Here is a 21,816-nt window from a genome sequence, read left to right as displayed (position 1 = left end):
CTCACTGTCCCTGGCGTGCTGGAAGGAGTTGGGGATACACAGGGGTAGAGGGAGGTGGGGACTGTGACAGCAAAGGGTTGAGCACCAGGCTCTGTACAGTGACGTGGCCAGAAACACCTACTGGTTAAAGAAAGAGGAAGAAAGGCCAAAGAAAGGGGAAAAGGAGCGGGGTGAGAGTGGGTGTGGGGGAGGTGATTTGCTCTTGAGGAAGGGGCTGTGGCTTCTCAGTGCCAGGCACACCCAGTGGCATCCCATCCTCTCCCCCCCCCACCTTGACTGCCTGAAATCTGGGGAGCCCAAAACACAGCCCCAGGATCCTGCCAGGGCCAAACATGTCTGACCGTGCTGCCCTTGTGCAGGGCAGAACTGAAGCTGATCAGCTGCAGGCTATTATTGCTGGTGAAATTAAGCAAATGATTTCTGTTCCTCTATTGCAGGAGAAGCATACGTGTGTGTTTGTTTGTCTGTGTGTGTTGTGCGTGTATTTAAACGATATAAAATTAGTTGCAAATCAGTTGGATCCTTCAGGCTCCTGGCATGGCATCTGTGTAATCCTGAGTGCCACAATGGTCAGGATCCCCTGAGCTAAGGGGGTATCAGGGTGGAGAAGGACTGCATCCTACCTTCCAAGTACCTCCTACTTGGTGCTCTGGTGCTTCAACGCAGATGGCCACGGGACAGGGAGGTTAATGGGCCTCCCCTTTCCTCCTTCCTTCTGTTGCTCTGACTTCCTTCAGCTGGAATGCACCAGAAGAGCCATGGGCACAGTCTGCAGGCCAAGAGCATGGCTGCAAGAGTTGTGTCCTGCTGCTTGCTATCGGCTGTGGGGCAGCCACAATGCTTGTGGTCTGTTGGTCATGCATGACATTGTGCACTCTTGTAGTGGCTGGTGGGATGATATTCTCCCTCCCATAGGCAGCTGGTGCCTTTAGAAGTATGTATGTGAGTGTGTGTGTGGGGGGGAAGGGACATGATGCTATTCCATGGAGATTTTACAGGGATTGGCTTTTGCATTAGTGGAATGGGAAGGTCAGAGTTTTGGAGCAGCAGCGCTGTTGGAAGTGAAGGTACATCCCTAGCTAGGTTGTCAGTTGTTTCCAAAGGAGTCCAAGAATAGAAAAGAAAAAGCCCAACCCTCCCCACATCCCTAAAGGTGACTGCATTGGCATGGCTGATCCCCTGTCCTTATACTTCCTCTGCAGCCTTGAAGGAATCCGAACCCGTCTGATGTGCACCGTGACCCAATCCCCACTCCCACAACGACAGGCCTCATGGGCCAAATCTCCAGCTGGTGCATGTCATCAGAGCTCTGTTGACTTCTAGTGGAGCAATCCCCCACTAACCAGCTAAGGACCGGGTTCATTCTGCCTTCGCACTGCCCACATCCACCTGGGATCTAGGTCTCAACTGGAAAGCCTTCTGGTGGCTCTATGGCTGGTCGTTCGCAAGGTCTAGCTCAGGCGCACACCTTTTGTGGGTGTTCCCTCACTGGATTACATTTCCTCATTGTTCTTATGCTCCGTGTATTAAAATATTCTATAAAATCAAGTGACCAAAAATCTATAGCTCTAAGAATACCTGGTTATCTTTTTTTTTTTTTTGTTCTTTTTTGTTTGTTTTATCTCTAATCACAGTTAAACCTAAAGAAAGGAAGGGAAAGGGGAAAAAACCAAAAAAAAAAAAAAAAAAAGGAAAGGAAAAAAAGTGACTCATGAGAGTCTAATCAGAAGCTGAATTGCACAAGTGACATCAGCAGCTTTGAGAAGTCCTCACAAATTGGAGGGTAGTTTAGATCTAACAGGTTCTCGCTCCCCCGTGAGCACTAGCGATTCTTTCCTCCCGCCACCAGTCAGGGAGGGAGCGACAGCAGCACTGGCCCCAAACACTAGCGGGTGCGGCAAAGAACCTGAGGACATCTGCCGTGGCAAAGTCATGCGCCCTGGAATTGAGCTGCAAGGCTTCCCAAAAAGTCCAGCCCCTCCACCCGGGAAAGGTGAAAAGCTAGAAACAGATTCTCTGGAGGAGTGAGGAGAGCTTTGGCTCAGGGTTTGAGCCAATTCTTGGGGCAAAGATGGCTGGGAAGCAGAAATCAACTTGATGTCCTGGCTTAGGCGTCCTGGTGGCAAAGATGGAGTGCTCTTGGGCTGAAGGACATGTGGAGGAGGGCTGGAGGGCTGAGGCATGCGCAGGGATCCGTGAGAGCCGGAGGCCCCAGCAGGGCCGCACTGAAAAGTTCTCGCTGCCACGGGGCTTTGGGTAGGAGGACTAAGGCCTGAAGGGGTGTAACAAGGGGAGGCTACACCAGACTGCTGTAATGGTGACATGGAGGCAAAAGGTGGCCTTTCTTGATGCATCTGGGCTATCGTTCCAGTTAGTGATCCTAATGCACTTGGTTGTATTTGGCACGGTGCTGAAGGGGATCCTTCAGAGGTTTGTGCCAGCTGGCTTAAGCTAGAAGATGGAGAGCTGGAGGAAGGAGGAGGCTGAAAGTGGTTCATTCCTTCCAGAGTCCCACTTCCTGGGAGCTGCTGTAAGTGTCCCACCTGTGGTGGCCTGGGAGAGGGCTGGAACTGGTTGAGGAGATTCGGGGGTGAACTGGATGAGAGCTGGGTGAATGAAGTTGTTGGGGAGCTACTGGCAGCCTGCTGGAACTGGCTGAACCCACCAGGCACGGTGCCGCCAGAAAGGGGCTGCGTCTGCTGCATCTGCTGAGCTGTCCCCAAGGGAGATCCCAAAGACGCCTGCTGAAACTGGCTCAGTCCCGCTGACGCCGTGCCGCTCGAATGCTGTTGGCCCGAGCCAGCGGGAGGGGAGCCCATCGAGGACCGGTGGAACTGGCCCAAGCCGGCAGAGGCCGAGAATCCCGCCAGCTGCTGGATGTGGAAGGAAGATGACGAAGGGGTTTCGGCTCCTGGCGTGTGCAGCTGGGACGGCGTGCTGGATGGAGAACCTACTGCAGACGGCCCAGCTGATGGGATCAAAGACTGAAGCCTTTTCAGCTGTCTCGGGGTCTGGCTGGACTGTTGGCCCAAGGAACCCAAGACAGACACTGGCGGACGAAAGATGGCTGTCGGGAGGCGCGGGTGGTGGGTGAGAGCTATTGCTACGGAGGTGGTGGCAGCTGCGGCTTGCAGGGGTGCCTGGATCAGCGGAGTCCAGATGACGGGGGTGGGCGTGGAGGCTGCCGCGGCCGCGGCAGCGGCGGCTGCCTGGACATTGTGAGCGCAGTGTGCCATCTCCCTGTCATGCTGCACGATCTGCTGGATGATCTCGTTCTCCTGGTAGTTGAAGACACCGGAGTTAAGGTCGTGCTGGACTTTGTGCAGCAGGATAGAATTTTTCTTCCCTGCAGGAAAAGACGGGAGAGAGAGAAAGAATTACCCTGACAGGTAAAAGCAAAGGGGGACGTTTCTTAGTAGGGAAAACTTGTGCCTTTGTCCTTGACCTGTGCCACCTCCTTCTCCTGCCAGGTCACTCCGGTGCCACATCGCTACCTTCTCCATTGTTCGCCTTCCCTTAGGAAACAGGCGGAGATGCAATTCTAGGGCATCCCCTTCTGTAGCTCAGTCCAGGGAGCATTCATGGAAGAGGAGGAACAGCTAAGATCTCTACACCCTGCTGGTGCCTGGATGCCAGACAGGGGCTGTGAGTGGCCTGGCTTAGTTAGAGCATCCCAGAGGGTGCTCTATTTTACACTGAATAAAGGCTTGCCCTGCTCTGATCCTGTACGCTGGGCACTACAAATGGCTGAATGTTGCTCGGGCAGAGCGGATGCACTCAAACCACTTGGGCTGAGGTGTTACATGCATGGTTTGGGCCTTGTAGGGGAAGTGCTGCTAGTGCCAGAGGGGAGGGGGCTTCAAACATGGAGCAGTGGAAGGGGCAAGCAGTTCCCCCCTGTTTTGGGGAATCAAGAAATGTCCCAGCTGCTGTTGCTTGCCCTGGGTATTGCTGCTACTGCAGCTGTACAAGATGGCTGCTGCTGCTGCCAAGGGGCAGACTCCCTGGGGTTTGCCATTTTGGTGCCCCACTAAATTGGCACCCGGGCCTGATACCCCACCCCAACTTACATTACTGAATTTGGGGGTGTCACAGGGCTCTCAGGCACCCTGCCACTGAGAGTGGAAATAGCTCAGGACAGACCCCTAGGGGCTGAAAAGGGGAAGCACAACTGCCAGTTACTAAGATTGTGCAGGTGCCCGTTGCCCTAGCAACCAGGGAAGCCAGGAGCCAGGAAGGGGCGGAGCTTAGCCCTTCTTAAGCCCAGGTAGGAAGCCAGGAGTTCGGTTCCCCTCTGGCAGGCGCAGGCGCAGGCGCAGGCGCAGGCGCAGGCGCAGGCGCAGGCGCAGGCGCTCTGCGGGTGAGCTGAGCGGCCCGGGTCAAGGGTTGTAGCCTGGCCGCTCTGACCGGCCGCAATGATGCAGGGGAAAGGGAACTTGGACGGAGGCAAGGCAGAGCCTCCGTGGAGTGGAGCTGGGTCTATGAGTTTGGGGCTTATGAGTACGTTACGAGCCGGTAGGCTTCTGGTTTATGTTGTAGCCGCTTGGCTCATGATTTTTGTTGCTGTTATACTGGAGGACTGGGTGAGGCTGTAGGGGTGTGAGGAGGCCTCACAGGGGCTCCCCAGTAGTTTGGGGGTTCCCAGTGCCCATGGGGCACAGCGAGCGGTGCCAGTGGCGTACAGCTGTTTGCGCCCGAGAGGCGCGGGGTTTCGGACCCCAGCCCGAGAGGCGCGGCTTAGGCCCCAGAGGGGGCAACGGGCACAGGAAGCGCGGGACAAGCCCGGACGAGGGACAGTAAAAAGCCCGAGAGTGAGAAGGGCGCTGAGGACCCAAAAGGCGAGTGAAGGGGCCGGGACCCAATACTATGTCCCGGGGGGAGGATTATTCCAGCAACAACTGCGAGGCTTGGGCTGCGGTGCAGGGGAAGAAGGGAGCTGCAGACAGCGCCCCCGACCATCGGGGTGCATATAAATGGGCAGCTTCCCGCCAGGTGTCATCATTCTTCACTTACGAACAAGTTCAAGACCTGGCGGGCGAGAATAGGTGGGCAGTGGGCCCATTGCAGAAGTCCGGAGCTGCACGTGCAGAGGGGCTCCAAAAAGGGGACTCCTGTCACAGGGGGCTCACAAAACCCCCATCCCATCTCCTTCATGCAATTTAAATCCATGTCCTTTTCCACTCTGAGGGTGACAGTGACACTTGGGTCTTCTCCAGAGCATTTCATCCCTAAATGCTTTACAAAAGTTAAGGAATAAAGAGGGATGATCTGGCTCCGCTGAAGTCAATAGGAGCTTTGCCCTTGACCTCGGTGGAGCCAGGCTTCCACCCAAAGGTCCTCTGAGAGGGAGCGGGGACATAGAAACACAGCTCCGTGCTCAGGGCAGTTGCATGGCATCCGGGCCACTGTCAGCTCTTGATCTACCAACTAATGGAGCAATCGACTTCTGCTGTGACAACGGCAGTGCCCAGGCCGGTAGCAACCCCACTCCCCTTGATTATGTTACTGAGGGGAGGAATGAGAAGCCTGTGTTTTTAGCTGAATGGAAGTCATTCCCCATGATAAAAGCACTCTACACTCCCAAAGCTCAGCTGGCACAGGGCAGAGACCTTTGTAGCTGAAATGCTGCAGCCAGTGGGACAGTTTTCTTCCAGGCCTTCCTTGAGGGGAACTTCAGGCCAAGGAAATTTCATCTCCCAGTTGACCTCCACAATAAAACATTACTTACAGCAGTGTTTCTCAACCCCTGGGTCGCAACCCTAAGGTGGGTCACAAGAATATATGAACGGCTGGTGAACAAACTTTAGAAATGGATTCTCCTTTAAAGGAGAACAACGTGGGAAATGGTGGCTTTTCCCTTGCAGGCTGGCAGAGCTCCAGCCTGCAAGGGGCTGCTTGGGACCCTCCCCCCCCCGCCGCCCCCCCCCCCCCACACACTGGGGGCAGTAGGTCGGGAATGAGAGGCACTGGCTCGAGACTGGCTATCAAAGTTTACAAAAGGGTCCTGGTACAAAAAAAGTTGAGAACCAGTGACTTAGAGCTTTGCCCTTTCAGTGAGCTGCAAAATTAGGTGACGTGTGTTTGCGTGCCCACCACCCACCACCCGAGCATGCACTTGGCATTGAAAGGAAACATTAATGGGCAAAAGATCAGACCCATTTAACAGGGGAGGGTACTGTGCTACCTCACCACGGCATGGCACGTTTCCAAAGAGAGAGGATTTCTGATGCAACCAGGCTCTCTCTCTACCTGTCTGCAGCAGTATTCTCAAAGCATAATGAAAATGAACTACTCTGTTACAGCATTGCTTCATGATGAATTGCTACTCGTGGGTTGCTGGTATCGTATGCTTAAAAACCAGCTTCAATTATATCCCCCACTTGACTTTTCAAGGGCACTCTACACTGTAAGCACATCCCTGTTTGAATATATTATAGCAGCTGCCTGTGGGTTTCCCTTTAGCTTTTATTTCTTGGGGCTGGCAGGAAGTAGATGAGCTCTGGGTAGTAAACAGTAACTTGGGTTTACATTGGGCATACAATAGTCAGAATTGGACGTGCACATGGCAGCTCGCAGGGGCTCAGGGAGAGAATGAGGCAGGGTCACCTCTAGATAAGGCGCCAGCCTCTTGCGATAAAATCAGAAGCAATACTAGCCTCCCTCCCAAACTGATTTTTTTTTCAGGCTACGTGCCAGGTGATTAACGTCCTCTCAAGCAGAGCTGACAAACAACCCTTTCTCAGTTGCAGTGTATAGCCCGGAGGGGAAGTGGGGGGGCTCTAGAGTGTAAATTAGCCAGAGGACCAGAGAGGACCATTGTATCTGCAAACTCCTTGCACCCAGAATGCCAACTCCAGATCCACGTGGAATCAGCAGAATTAAAGAATGGCAGCATAACGAATGCCAACCAGCCTGGTTTGGTTGGCAAGTGGCCTTGTCATACAAGCTTGACACAATTTCTGGTGAGATCACAAGCTTTGAGTAACTGCAAACTGACCTGCTATATATATATATTCAGCGCAACCCATGTTATATAGATTAACTCAGCTGCAACAAGCAAGGGATGTTTCTGAGGGGGTTCCCTGTGATTCTACTCTCAGCCCTGTACTAGTCAATGGTTAGGTCAATGATTTGAAAAGAAACCGTAAAATCATTTTGTGCAGACATTGCAGAAACTGGGCCAGTGATAAAGAATGATGGGACAGGTCACTTGTACAGACAGATCTGGACTGCTGGGGAAAGTGGGTTTATTTGAATAACAGGTCTTTTAGTACAACAGATGCAAGCTCCAATATCTAGGGACAAAGCAAAGAAGCCATGCTTAAAGGATATGATGCAGCGTGCTGAAAAGAAGTGCCTCTGCTAAAGACTTAAGGGCCCTGAAAGACAACTGGTTGAACATGAGCTTCCCATGTAATGTTGTAGCAGGGAGCAAGGATGCCTGAGTACTAGACTATCATGTCAGAGTGGTGGCATGATGATTACCCCAGTGTGCCCAGCAGCAATAGGATCATGACTGGGTTACTGTATCCAGTTCCAATACCCACATTGTCCAAAAGGATGCTGCAAAGCTGGACAGGGTTTAGTAAAGATCAAATAAAAATGAGGTCTGGGTAACAGAAATCAAAGCGTGATCTACTTGTTTATACAAAAGAAGAGATGGACTTGATGAAGATTAGTACGTGCTAACATGGGGAAGATATTTTTGATAGCACATGGCTCTTATCTACCAGGACAAGACATGGTGAGATCCAGTTGGACAAACTTATGTTAACAATAAGGCACATAATTAATGGTGAGAGCAATTAACCACTGGAGGAACTTACCTAGAGAGATGATTTATAGATGTGATGTGATGGAGAATGCATCAAGACTGGACACCTGTCTAACAGGCATGGCATTACTCAAAAAGAAGTCCTGGGCTTGATGCTGTCGTTAATGGGTGAAGTGCCTTGCACTGTGCTGATCAGAGCAGGTCAGCCTAATGCAGGGGCGAGCAATTCTTTTGGGCAGAGAGCTACTTACTGAGTTTCAGCAAGCCATCGAGGGCTGCATGACAGGCAGCCCAGGGCAGATTAATATTACTTTTCTAAATTTTTTAGGGGCCCCGCAGGCTGGCTAGAATAGCCTGGTGGGCTGCATCTGGCCCCCAGGCCGCATTTTGCCCACCCCCTGGCCCAATGGTTCATTTTTGCCTTAATGTGTAAACCCATGAATCTCAGGTTTGGCTTTGTAATGGGCTGACATAGTGAATTCAACCACACCAAACCTTTGGGGAAGTCTGGGGTAGGATCTGTCTCCAGCTCTGACTTGGGGCCATTCCTTGTGGGGATAAGTGTTTATTTGGCCTGAAACCTTTGAGTTTCATCTACCCCTACTTACTCCTTCTAAAAGCACCAGGCACACAGACCTGTAGTTATCACCAGAGAAATACCAGATTGTAATAACATAAAAGATAATAGACACTTAGTGAATATTAAGTACCACTTGATGGGCTAGATGACCTCTCTATACTGGAAATACTTGTTCTGATGTAGCTATATGGATGGGTAAGCATATTTTATTTAACATATTTTAGTTAAACCTAACTAAAAAATTAGTTAGGTTTAACTAATTTTTGCTGAAGGCTCTGAAGCCATTTACACCAGTGCCAGACTGGTGTGAGATGCCACCACTGATGCTTGATAGCATTTTGCAGTGGTGAGACTGACTGTCCAGCATGCACAGCAGTGAAGAATTGGTCCCTGCACATTTACAAGCTCTTTCAAAAAATTATGCATTGATACAGGAGGATTGTTTTAGACAGCTTTGGAGTGTGGCCACTTCTGGAAAGAGAAACAGCAGAGGCAGCTGATATAGTCCCTCCAAAAGGGCTAGACCAGCCTGTCTTGCATTTTTACATGTCATAGCAAATGCTTCCCTCCCTCTTTAATTCTGTGTCACCTGCGTTTGGCTTCTGATTTACTTGTCCCTGCTAGAACAGCCTATGTTCTCAGACTTGCTGTCCTCAGTCCTCCTAGTGATGTTTATGAGCCTGCACGAATGGACTATGAGGTGAGAGGAAGTCCAACTTCTTGGCAGTTGTACAACTGGCCATTGGCAAACCAGAAGGGACTGTGCTATGGGCTTCCATCTTCTTGGCAGTACATTAAATCCAGAGCTAGGAGGAATGCTTTCAGTTAAGTATTTTATTGGCTGAAAACTGCGGTTTTCCTTCAGGCCCACTGAAACTGGTCAAAAATGTGCCCTGAAACAGTCAAATAATTTCAGCCCCTCCCAAAAATTCAAGAAGCTGAAACGATTACTTTGGAAACAAAAGAGTTAATCCAGTTTTATTTTATTTTTAAGTGACATTTTCTTTCAATATATGTCTATTCTTTTTCTTTCAATATATGTCTATTATTTTTTAAATAAAGATTAAAAAAAAAATCCCAGAGTAAATCAAAATGAAACATTAAGTTCTGGGTTGAATAAAAACTATGGGATTCAACCCAAACTATGGGATTTGCTGGGAGATGTTTTGTTTCACTAAAAGAAGGCCCAAACTTTCAGTTTTGATCAACCCCAAGCCATTTATTTTTATTTGCTGACTTGCCCAGCAAACTGAAAGATTAATTATCCACATGGCTCCAATTAAATGCATCCTTACCCTCACTTACTCTTCCACTGAACCATTCTGCCCCCAGCCATGGAGGCTCATTAGCTGATTCCAGTGGGGCATCCCTTTTTCATCAAATGTCAGACCAAAGCAGGCACATAGCAATGCACTATTTGAGGGAAAGATAGTTCCCTGGTGGCTTTATCTCAAGTCCTGCATGAAGCACAAACCAGCACTGCAGCAAGGTAGCAGAGAAGAATTTCTGGGGCCAATGGCTCTGCACTGACTCTCTTTCCCCCTACTTTTAAAATAATGCCGGATACAGATTTGCTGTCTTTGTTTTGGATTTATTGTTGTTTTACCTGCCCTGACATAAGCCAGCAGTGAGAGGAAGTCGCCAACAGGACAAACAGAGCTCTGGCATGCATCAGCTGATGTATTGTCAACAGATCCAGAGGGGTGCTTCTCCCTCTCTACTCAGCGTTGATGAGGCCACAGCTGGAGTACTGTGCCCAGTTTTGGGCACCTCACTTCAAGAAGGATGCAGATAAACTTGAGAGAGGGTGCAGAGAAAGGCATGGGCGCCTGGTGCCGCCTTAGTCAGTGGGGCACATGCCCCCTCTGCGACCAGTCCTGCTGACCGGGGGTGGGGGGGAGGTCTCCCCATGGCCGATCTCACTGTTCGGGGGGGGTGTTCCCCTGCAGCCGATTCCACGACGGCCAATCGCTGCAGCCGCTTCTGGGAGCGGCTGCAGTGATCGGCTGGCGCTCACAGGGGGGCACTGGTGCTCCTGCCTGCCCCTCTGCCCATTGCTTAATTGGGGAGTGCAGCCGAACAGGGGGTGCACTGGCACTCAGGGGCTGCATGAGCACCCCTGTGCACCCCTGATGTGTTGCCACTGGAGAAGGGCCACCCTCATGATTAGAGGTCCTGTGAGGAGAGACTCTGGGAGCTGGGCTTGTTCAGTCCGGGTAAGAGGAGGCTGCAAAGTGACTACAAATAGGGGGGAACACCAGGATCTGGGGGAGCAACTGTTCAGGAAAGCACCCCTTGGGAAGATGAGGACCAAAGGGCAGAAACCAATAGAGGGACGATTTAAGCTGGACATAAGGAAGGACTTCTTCTCTGTCAGGGTAACTAGAACCTGGAACACACTCCCAGCAGAGGTGGTACAGTTACCATCTTTGGAGGTGTTCAAGAGGAGGCTGGATAAGCACCTTGTTGAGCTCGTTTGAGCTGTTTAACCTCCTGCCTATGGCAGGGGACTGGACTTGATGATCTTGCAGGTCTCTTCCCGTCCATTGACTCTATAACTCTCTATGACATGAGATCTGCAAACACAGCAATCAAAAGATTGCAAGGTTGATCAGTTTGGCTTCTTGCCATAGCTCTGTGCAACCCTAAGTGAAATACTGTTCTGTGAGGCACAGTTCTCAGTTCTGCAGGTGAGTGAACTGCAACAGAGACCTCTCTCCTTCCTAGCCAGTAGGATGCTTGGTCAGTTCCTCCCTTGTTTCAGCCAAGGAAGCACAAAGGTCATATCCTCATTCTGTATTCTCCTTCATATGTTATGGGAGAAGGTTAGTTCAGAAACCTCCGTAATAGTGTGACTAGGGATGAGTGACTGGGGCACCTGCCCTGGGCAACTTAGAAGGAGCAAAAGAGTAGCAGCTTCCACAGCTGACTTGGCCACTGCTCCTGCCCCTTCCACCACAGGGCACAAAATCCACACTGATCTATTCCATGGTGTCTCCTAAACTCAGATATAATAAGGGCTGCCTGAAAAGCAGGGTTTCTAGTTCACGGGAAAATTCACTTTTGAAATCTGGCTCCAACAGTTTCTGAAATTTCCCCTGAATTAGAAATTCAGAGAAAATCTCATTCTGGAAACACCAAAATGCCACTGGCTTTGGCTGTGACTCCCAGAGCCCAAGTCTGCCCAGAGCCATGGGTCCAGCATTCTCATCCAGCGTCCTGCCCCAGTGCCTGGGATCTGGCGTTTTCAGTGTCTACAATTCTGGGCAGATCCACCATGAATTTAATGAAAAATCATCGATCCTGGTGTCTAGAACAAAATATTTTTGGTTCAATAAACTGGCATTTTCTTACGAACCAAAGTTAGCTGAAAACAGTGGTGCCTATACACATGCTTGGGGGTGGGGGATGCATTTTAATTACAGTGGTTCCTGGAGAGCTGCTCTAATTAAAATGCAGCAGCGTCATGTGTATTAAGCCCCTGTGCATTTAAAAATGGCCACGGAACACTTTAAGTAACGCTCACTTGATGAGCTTTAGTTACAGCGCTTCAGTGGCCATTTTTAAATCCACAGGGGCTTATACACGTGGCGCTAAGGTGATGCTAGAGCGTTCTGATTAGAACAAGGAGCAGACTTGACTGAGTCTGCTCCAACACGTGCTAGTGAGACATGTCAGAGGATGTGTATAGGCACCCAGTGTGCTCTTGCTCTAAAAAAAAGCCCACCACATACTGGGTTGTATTAACAGAAGTGTCAATCGCAAATCAGGGGGAGTGATTCTTTCATTTTGTTCAGCAGTGGTGAGGCCTCACCTGGAGCATTATGTCCAGTTTTGGGCCCCACATTTCAGGAAGGATGTGGACAGATTGGAAAGAGCTGAGTGCAGAGCAACAAAAGTGATTAGGGGTCTGGGAGGCAAGACTAATGAGAACAGGTTGAAAGAATTAGGATTATTTAGCCTAGAGAAGAGAAGACTGAGGTGGGATTTGATAACAGTCTTCAAATACCTGAAGGATGATTATACAGCAGATGGAGATGGGCTTTTCTCTGTGGCTGTAGGGGACAGAAATAGGAACAATGGCCTCAAGCTGCAGCAGAGGAAATTTAGGTTGGAGACTAGAAAGAACTTTTTGATTATGAGGATAGTCAAGCATTGGAACCGGCTACCTAGAGAAACTGCAATCTCCATCCTTGGAAGTTTTCAAGAGCAGGTTAGACAGACACTTGTCTGGGATTGTTTTTTGTTCGGGGATGATGGTGTGTTAAGCAGGAGGCGGGACTAGGTGACCTTGTGAGGTCCCTTTCAACCCTACTTGTCTATGACTAGCTCTGAATGTAGCAAGAACCGTCTTTTTCTTCTGTATCACTATAACACCTAGACCAACAAAATCCACCAAATGTGGCCTGGTCTCCAGGGTGGACATAGTCCACACTACAGCAGATGCCAGTGAGTGAGGTTTAGAGGGGAATGAGTGGGGCTGGTGAGAAACAGCCTGGCATTTGGACAGCTCTTTATCACTGGGCCTGTAGGAGGCACCAACATGTTACCAATGCCAGCCCCATGGGGGGTAGTTCTTTATCACCCAAAGGCACAAATGCTCACCAAGGCCACATCCAGATGACCACGGACATTTGGTTCCCTGGGAACGAGTACCAGCAGCACACCTTGTGCCACTGCTACTTTTCCTTGGGGAATGCCTGTGCCATGCATGCCCTGGTGTGCTACAGGTGGTGTAGGGAAGGCTGGGACCGGCAATTGTTCTGGCCCCAGCAGCCTTACTTGGGGTCCTGGGGCCCAGGGAAGCTGCAGCTGGGCGTCTGGCTGGCAGCCGATGTGTGGCTCTGGAGCCGGCCAGGCTCCAGTTTTGGGCAGGACACTCTGCCACCACATGCGCCACCCCACTTTTTCCACATGGGTTTTTTTGATCCCAGGATCTCTTGGGGTCAACCCCCACCCCGATGCTGTAAGGTAGCAGTGTGGGGAATGGCTGAATGTGTCATGGGTAGCGCCGCAGGTGGGTCTGCAGCACTACATACCACCACCATACTACATACCACACAGCCATCACCACCAAACTCCTTTTGCTGTGACCAGGGTCATTTTACGGTTTCTAGTGAGCTCTAGATTAGTGATATGTGTTACAGGGAAGGGGAGGATCTTTTTGGGAAGGTCAGACTGCACAGTGAAAGGTCATCATCCTGAGGTGAATCTCAACCTGGACAGTTTTCTGCTACCTTTTCTGACTATATGGAGTTTACTTTACTTGCTTGTTTTGAATGCTGACCTAAGGGGAGCAGATGACATTGATGGTGACTGTTGCTAATTCATTCTGCCAGCTTCGTTTTGATCTCCTGGGGTGAAAGCCTGCTGGGTTCGTCTACCAGGCCAATTTTTCCTAACAGTTTATTTGGCAGACACTGATATTACCCCCTAGTCCCTTTCGAGTGTTTCTTATGAAACCAGAGGCAGCCTGAGTCCACATTGCTGCTTCCTCTGCCGGGCATCAGTATTGTCACAAATCTGTCTGCATCTTAGAAATTTGCTGGTATCTCTGTGATGCATGCTCCAGTTGTTCAGGACTTCATTGAATCTGAGTTCTCCTGTTGCTCTAAAGGCAAATCCTTCCTAAGCATGTGATAGCACAAAGCCCCTGACATGCAGGCAAGGAGTTATGATTCCACCCAGCAGAAGACAATGGCACATAGTGTAGTGACGCAGCACTGGCACAGATTAGGCAACAGCAGTGGAACGTCATGGTTAGGTTGTCACCGCTTTGCATGGAGAGGACCTGAACAGGAGTTGTAGAAAGGATGATGTGAAGGGTGGCACCAGTAAGCTGCTAGGAGGCTCCATTTGCTCAGAAAGAACATCAGATACGAGCACAAGTATATGACATGGCCATATGTAGTACTTTTAATGAAGGTCCAGCTGTTATAGTGTAAATGGAGTCCTTTAATGCACAAAACTCTATGCATAAAACACACAAGGGGAACCTGGGTCCCTAGGTGCTACAGTAGTACTAACTGTAAACCAGACTAACAAATCCTGTGGATCCTACAAAAATCAGTTCTCAGCACCATAAAAGAAAGGTAGATAGAAGCTGGAGGGTGTTCCCAAAAAGCTTATAAGCCAAGGACTGTATGTGAAATATTGGAGCTTAAACCAATGCATGCCTCTCCCTCTCCGTATAAAGAATGGTAAAGTCAGCTTTTGCTCTACTCCAGATAACACACAAAAGTCCCAAAGAAAAGGGCCATGTGATTTCATGAAAAGAACCAGCACTCAACAGTAATTATTTTATCAAATAATCAAATTAATTCTCTGTTGTTAAAATTCCCCATGGAAGGTGGGGAGATGAGCAGCCACTTTTGGTTCATTCTTGCTTTCTCCATTGCAGTCTCAATCCACTGGCTGCTGTGCAGGCACCCAGGTGGCTGAAATGCCTTCTGAACTTGCTTGCATTCACAATGTCCTCCCTTTATCATGGTGGCCAATGTCCTTCTCTGCTGTAAGGGCATCTGTGCTCTGCTCCTTCACTCGTGGGCAGCCCGGGTACATTCTTTGTATTTAAGCCTGAATACTGAACACACCCATTCAGCTCCATGGCCAAGGCCAGGCGCTCCCAGCACACTCAGACTGGGCAGATGTGAAGGTGTCTTTTGCAACCCTCTGCTGCTGGGCTGACTGTGTACTATCCTGGCCTGGCCTGTCCGTCACCTGTGCCCGGGGAATCAATACTGCAGCAGGTAATTACTGAAGGGCAAAGAAGTGCTAGGAATGTTTATTACACTGGTAATTTCTCATATATGCTAATCTGCCCCCTCCCCTAAGGTTACAGTGGCTATGGGGTCTCATTGTACCATTTCCTGCCACTGCCTGACAGTTTGGGGGCTTGTTTACACAGAGGGAAATTAATGAGCACGGTGGTTTTGGAATAACTTTTCTCAATGCATAGGTGCTCTTATTCCAGTATAAATGCACCTTTTTCAGATTAGTTTAACCCATTTCTCTATTGTTAGTATAGTGATTCCAGATTCAGCCCACATGCTGCCCTAGTCTGGACTATCTTCTCCTGTCTACAAGCTCTTCGGCTGTGTCTAAAGTAAGAAGTTGAGGTGCATGTACTGAATTTGTCAGTTAACATGTCTTGCCTAACACTGGTTGTCAGTCTGCAGTTATAGCCATTTAACTTACATCGGGGGCAAAAAGAAGGTTCCCTGCAAGACATGCTAGGAAATTTGGTCGTCACACCAGATGACAAAGCCAACATATTTAACAATTTCTTTGCCTCCATTTTCAGCCACCCCCCTTTGGCCCTCCTCAGGCCCCAGGGGAGGCACACCTAGGCCAAGGGTCAGTGAGGAACTAGTCAGGGAACGTCTGGAGGGACGGGATGTATTCAAATCAGCTGGTCCAGACGATCTCCACCCCTGACTACTGAGGGAATTGGCTGAGGTCATTACAGGACCCCTGGCACGGCTGTACGAATACTCGTGGTGCTCTGGTGTGGTGCCAGAGGACTGGAAGAAGGGCAATGTGGTTCCCATCTTCAAAAAAGGGAGGAAGGAGGACACAGGAAACTATAGGCCAGTTAGTCTTACCTCAATCCTGGGCAAGCTGTTTGAGAAAATTATTCTGGCGCATGTCCAGGAGGGGCCAGCAGGGGAGGTTATGCTTAGGGGCAAGCAACACGGGTTCATTAGTGGCAGGTCCTGTCAGACCAACCTGGTGGCCTTCTATGACCAGATCACCAGATCGTTAGACGCAGGGGTAACAGTGGACATCGTCCTCCTGGACTTCCGGAAGGCTTTCGACACTGTCTCTCACCCCGTTCTCATTAAGAAACTGGGGGGCTGTGGTGTCGACACCCACCCAGTCAGATGTGTCGCCAACTGGCTGGAGGGCCGCACCCAGAGAGCGGTGGTGGATGGGTCATTTTTCAACCTGGAGGCTGAATCAATTTAGGACAGTGCTTTGAATCACTGAATTGAATCACTGTCCCCCAAATTGGCCGAATCCGAAGCGAATACTAGCTGCTTCGCACAGGCCTAGCCGACACCTCCAGGCTTTTGCTTTGATGCCCCTCTGTCTCAGACTAACTTCATTTGTGTCCCTGTGGCCTCGTGACTTAATTAGGAGCAGGTTTAAGCTAAACTGAAATAAACCTGCTTTTAATGAAAATAAGTGTGTCCATGTGATGGAGGTTAGCACTGATTCAACTAAACCTGTTTAATTAAATCAGAGAGAGATTGAGCGTAGACAGGGTCATTCCCGGACTCCTCAACAGCCCTTCATCCACTGAGGCTTTTTTTTGCTTGTTCCTGTGCAAGATTTGTCCTACTTTAACTGTCTGATTGTTAAAGCCTTTCACAGGCTGGGAGTGTGCATGCAGTTCTACCTGTATAAAGATTCATATAAAGGGAAGAGATATAAATTGTATGAATATTAATACCAGTATAACCCTGTTCATGGTAGGGTTATAATAGTTACACCCCGCTACCCAAGAGAGTGACTTCAGTACAAAAATCTGCGTATGTACTCAACAGGGTTTTTTGTTTTTTTATTATACAAATTCCTATTAGCAGTCACTTGTTGGGTGTCTGTTAAGACAAAGGTGGAAATCAGAGCTGGGCAAATCAGATAGACTGAATAATTTATCTGAGGAGCGTTATGATATTTAAAGAATACTTGCATGTGATGAATATTTTCTTCCTCTCATTATGTCTAAAGTATACAGAAATTGGCAAATCATTTGCAAGCCTCCCTAACTATGCACAAGATTCGTGAAGTGTTTTTCCAGTCTATGATGACATTCAGTAGCTGAAGCACAAAATCCTGGCAGCTCACTATCACTTGCTGGCCCAGGGCAGGGAGGCCTCTTTAGTTCAAGAGGAAAAAGTTCTTGTGCTCAGAGCCAAAGCTCCTGTACTCTGTCCCCAATGCCACACAGAGGAGCTGACAGCTGTGATGTTCATTGCTAGGCATACTCTGTCTTGATCATCCGCTAGTGTCCATCCCTGTACACCTCCTTTGCAGCTCAGCTCATATGCACTTCAGCTGCCAGATGGCTCTGCTGGTACTCTGATAGTGCCTAGAGGCCCCATGCAAAACTGGATTCCCACCTACAGGATGTGGTATTTGCCTGAGAGACAAAGTCTGTCCTGAAGAACTTCCCATCTTCCAGAAAGATAAAGGGAGAGGACATGACTTGCTCAAGGTTATTTGGCTAATCAGTGGCAGAGGCATAAACCCTACAGCTCCTGACTCCCATCCAGTGTGCTGCAAGACAAACAACAGTGGTACTTCTTTGGTATTGTTAATTGGGGTCGCCTGGGTTTTGTTTGGCTTCTAGAGTTTAATTTGGCACTTCATCTACTCATACTAAACAAGTTTTCTGTGTCATCTTAAGACACCCAGATGTCTTCCATCACATGAGGTGAGACTCTGACTCTTTACTTAGGTCAAGTAGCATGTAGATATATTGATTTTGAGGGGAACATTGGTGAAGTAAAGGGGTATTCAACATGAGCACATGTGTTAGTATGTGACCCACTGGCATAAATGCAGGCGCTGTTGGCATCTACTAAGAATTTTAGTTCTTAATCCACATCAAAATGTCATTGAAAGTTCCCCATGTTTAGTGTTTTTTCTGAAGAGTACAGGCAAAGATAAAATAGCAGATAGTGAATCGATTCTATTAACAAATATGGAAACGATTCCACTAGTTTAAGAGGTTTGAAAGATTCCATATCAGTTTTAAAATAAAAATTCCCCCAAATGCACATATTCTACCACTAGATATTAATCTCTGGTTTCTGGGAATCTCCTGCATTCTAGTGGCTTATGGATACTTGTACCAGCAAGCTTAAGGGAAAAGTAGAGCTTTACAGGTAATCTGTTTGCCTGACTTCTACAAGTAGTTCATTGGCAGTTACTCACAGAAGTAAGGCATGGGCTCTCATACTACCATGCAGTTTGATTCTTTACATTTATTTATATGCTTATTTAAATGGAGCCTGTCACTTGCATGTTGGCACCTCCTAAACATAAGTAGACTGATCTTCAAAAGACCTGGGTTAGGGAAAGGAATATTATTATCCTCATGGTGCAGAATGATAACTGAGACAGAACTTGGAATAAATTCCAGCTCTTCTCATTCACAGATCAGCTGGCCTAATTGCAAGACAGTCCTTCCTTGCTGAGCTTGTCTATACAGGAAAGCGTTACCATTTTCTCGAGTGCAATTATATCAATATAAAATTGCTGTAGTTATCTGAGTGTGGCTCCTCATTTGGAGATTCTTATTCCAACAGAATATTATTGGACTCATTTTGGAGACAGGTATTGTGTTGTCAGTGGCTTTTGCCTTGATTTATCTTTTCCTTAGGTTTTAGTGATTGTACTGTCATAAGGGAGGAGAGAGCCATCTTAACCCAGAAAAAACCAGTATTTTTGTATTGGAATGTATATTTTGAGCATTCAAATGCATGAACTTTAAACTACTGAGAGTCAGAAATTCCATTTGACAGCGGAGACGATTCTATCTAGCTTCCCTATATGATCTCAGCTATCAACAGTGACCTTGATAGGAACAATAAATGGCCTCTATTAAAGAAATGTAGAATGAAGAATGGAATGAATGAAGAATGGAAAATAACTGCGCCCCAAATATTTTTTGAACGCATACATGAATTTTGATTCAACAATACCCACATCCATATTATGTTTGCTTTCAACGAACATTTGAGCGGTTGTGTTTTACAAGTGCAAATACTTGTGAAAATCTAATTTTAAGCTTGAATGCTCACCGAAAGCCAGTTTCAGATTCACTCAGGGAACAGAAACATGCAACTTATGTAACTAATGGACACATCACAAGCAGGGACCATCCACCAACGGTTGGCAGACAAAGAATTACTCACCGAGGAAGGCAGCACGTCATTTGAAAGCATAAATAAGCTGAACAAATTTGCAGTGCGCTCAAGAACAAGGAAAAGGGCATCTTGTCAGCTACACATTTGCATGATTTGCTCATCTTCAGTACTGATATAGGCTTTTATTTGTAATGACTTAAGCACATGCTTAGTATTTCAGACTCTGAAGAATCACTTCAGTGGGTCTATTTGGAAAACATAGGGTTAAGCAAGTATATATATCTTTAAAGGATTGGGGATTTTGTTTGTAAATTATTTGAGAGCAATGACATACTCCTGTAAGCACTCGGCAGGCTGAGACTGTCAGACAATCATACGCACCCCAGCAAATAAACATACCTATTGTGGGACCGATTCAAGGGTAACTGAAATCAGTGGCTGCCTTCCCAGTGACTTCAATGGACTTTGTATTCGGGTGGATGTGCCTTGGCTTTTGATTTCAAAGGGTACAAATAAGGGTAAATTATCTCCAGTCTATCATGGGTGCCCTGGCAATGGAGCAAGGAGTATTTAGGGAACCTCTGTCCCATTGTTGTAGTTGTGAGTGACCCAGGCAGTATGCCAACATGACTGCCCCTTGAATGCAAATGTAGAAGGACATATCAAAACTTATGGTAACAGGGCAACCAATGCTCCTGTCATTACTCCAAGGCCTCTGTCTGTGAACCCTACCTTCTCCCTACCCTCTCCACCTTGGCACATCGGCCATCCAAAGGGGCTATGAGGGGCACATGGGATAACGGAGACCTGGTGGGACTCCACCCATGACTGGACCACAGGTATAGAGGGCTATACCCTATACAGGAGGGATCGTGTTGACAAAAGGGGCAGGGGTGTAGCTCTCTATGTGAAGGAAAGCTACATGTCCCTCCAAGCTGATGTTGGCGACCGGCATGGACAGCTAGAGACCCTCTGGGTAAAAATTCGTGGGGAATTCGGCACAGGGGACACAATGGTGGGAGTCTACTACAGACCTCCCACTCAAAGTCCTGAGCTGACCAGGAGTTTGCCCGGGAACTGACTGAGGCCGCTTGCTCCAGGACCTTGGTTGTCATGGGTGACTTCAATTACCCGGACATCTCGTGGGAAGATCATTCAGCTAAATCTGAGCGGGCGCAAAGCTTTCTCTCGTGTGTGGATGACCTCTACCTGACTCAAGAAGTCTATGGGCCAACGAGAGGCAAAGCGCTGCTCGACCTGGTACTGGCTACGGGGGACGACCTAATCGGCGACCTAGTGATTGATGGGAAGTTGGGTGACAGCGACCACGAGCTGATCACCTTCACCATCTGCCGGAAAGCTGGCAAGTCAGTCAGCAACACAGAAGTCCTTGACTTCAGAAAAGCCGATTTTGACAAGCTCAAGAGGCTAGTCAGTCAGGCCCTCAGGGACCATGACCCCAGGGAAATGGGAGTTCAAGAAGAGTGGTTGCTCCTCAAGGGAGCGATCCTCAGTGCACAAGCTAAATCTATTCCAACATGGAGGAAAGGCAGCAAGAAGGCACAGCAGCCCCCCTGGCTCTCCAGAGACCTAGCGGACCTACTGTGGCTAAAAAGGAAAGCCTACAAAGGATGGAGGATGGGATTCACCTCCAAGGAGGATTACTCCGCGCTGGTCCGGTCCTGCAGGGAGCAAACCAGGAAAGCCAAGGCTGCAACTGAACTCCAACTAGCTTCAGGCATCAAGGACAACAAAAAGTCCTTTTTCAGATATGTCGGGAGCCGGAGGAAAAGCAAGGGCAAGGTTGGACCCCTGCTAAACCAGATGGGGCAACTGACAACTGACGCCCAGGAAAAAGCCAACCTATTAAATAGGTACTTTGTGTCAGTCTTTCATCAGTCGCATGGGACAGCCATGCCTGCTATGGGACAGGGAGATCCGGGTGATGGGGATCCCCTACCCTACATAAATGCTGACCTCGTGAAGGAACACCTTGAGAAGCTGGATACCTTCAAGTCAGCCGGCCCTGACAATCTGCACCCCAGGGTACTCAAGGAGCTGGCGAGCGTCATAGCCCAGCCCCTGGCACGGATCTTTGAAAACTCCTGGCGCTCTGGTGTAGTGCCTGAAGACTGGAAGAAGGCCAATGTGGTGCCGATCTTCAAGAAAGGGAGGAGAGTGGATCCGGCTAACTACAGGCCCATTAGCTTGACTTCTATCCTGGGGAAGATCTTAGAAAAGTTTATTAAGGAGGCCATCCTTGAGGGACTGGCCCAGGCTAACATCCTAAGGGACAGCCAGCACGGGTTTGTTGCGGGTAGGTCTTGTTTGACCAATCTCATTTCCTTCTATGACCAGGTGACCTATCACCTGGACAAGGGAGAAGAGATTGATGTCATATATCTTGACTTCAAAAAAGCTTTTGATCTGGTATCCCATGATCACCTCTTGGCCAAACTGCCCAGTTGTGGCCTTGGCTCCACCACAATTTGCTGGCTGGGAAATTGGCTTCGTGGTCGGACCCAGAGGGTTGTGATTGATGGCAGTCACTCATCATGGTGCCTGTGACCAGTGGGGTCCCTCAA

The 21,816-nt window shown here is 48.7% G+C and overlaps 1 protein-coding gene across 1 annotated transcript in view; it reads right to left on the bottom strand.

The window, feature by feature from the left end:
• Positions 1-371: 371 nt before the first annotated feature.
• HCN4 (hyperpolarization activated cyclic nucleotide gated potassium channel 4) overlaps positions 372-21,816 on the bottom strand; it is a 153,026-nt gene continuing 131,581 nt past the window's right edge. Inside the window, exon 8 of the mRNA XM_090028655.1 lies at positions 372-3,346. Within this exon, the coding sequence (XP_089884781.1) occupies positions 1,770-3,346 (1,577 nt within the window). The 3' untranslated portion in view covers positions 372-1,769. The remainder of the gene's footprint in view (positions 3,347-21,816) is intronic.

Source organism: Crocodylus siamensis, chromosome 15 (genome assembly GCF_052110815.1).
Source record: "Crocodylus siamensis isolate JL-2025a chromosome 15, ASM5211081v1, whole genome shotgun sequence".
NCBI lineage: Eukaryota > Metazoa > Chordata > Crocodylia > Crocodylidae > Crocodylus > Crocodylus siamensis.
Note: the sequence above shows the minus strand (reverse complement) of the source record. Positions and strands in the feature narration are given on the sequence as shown.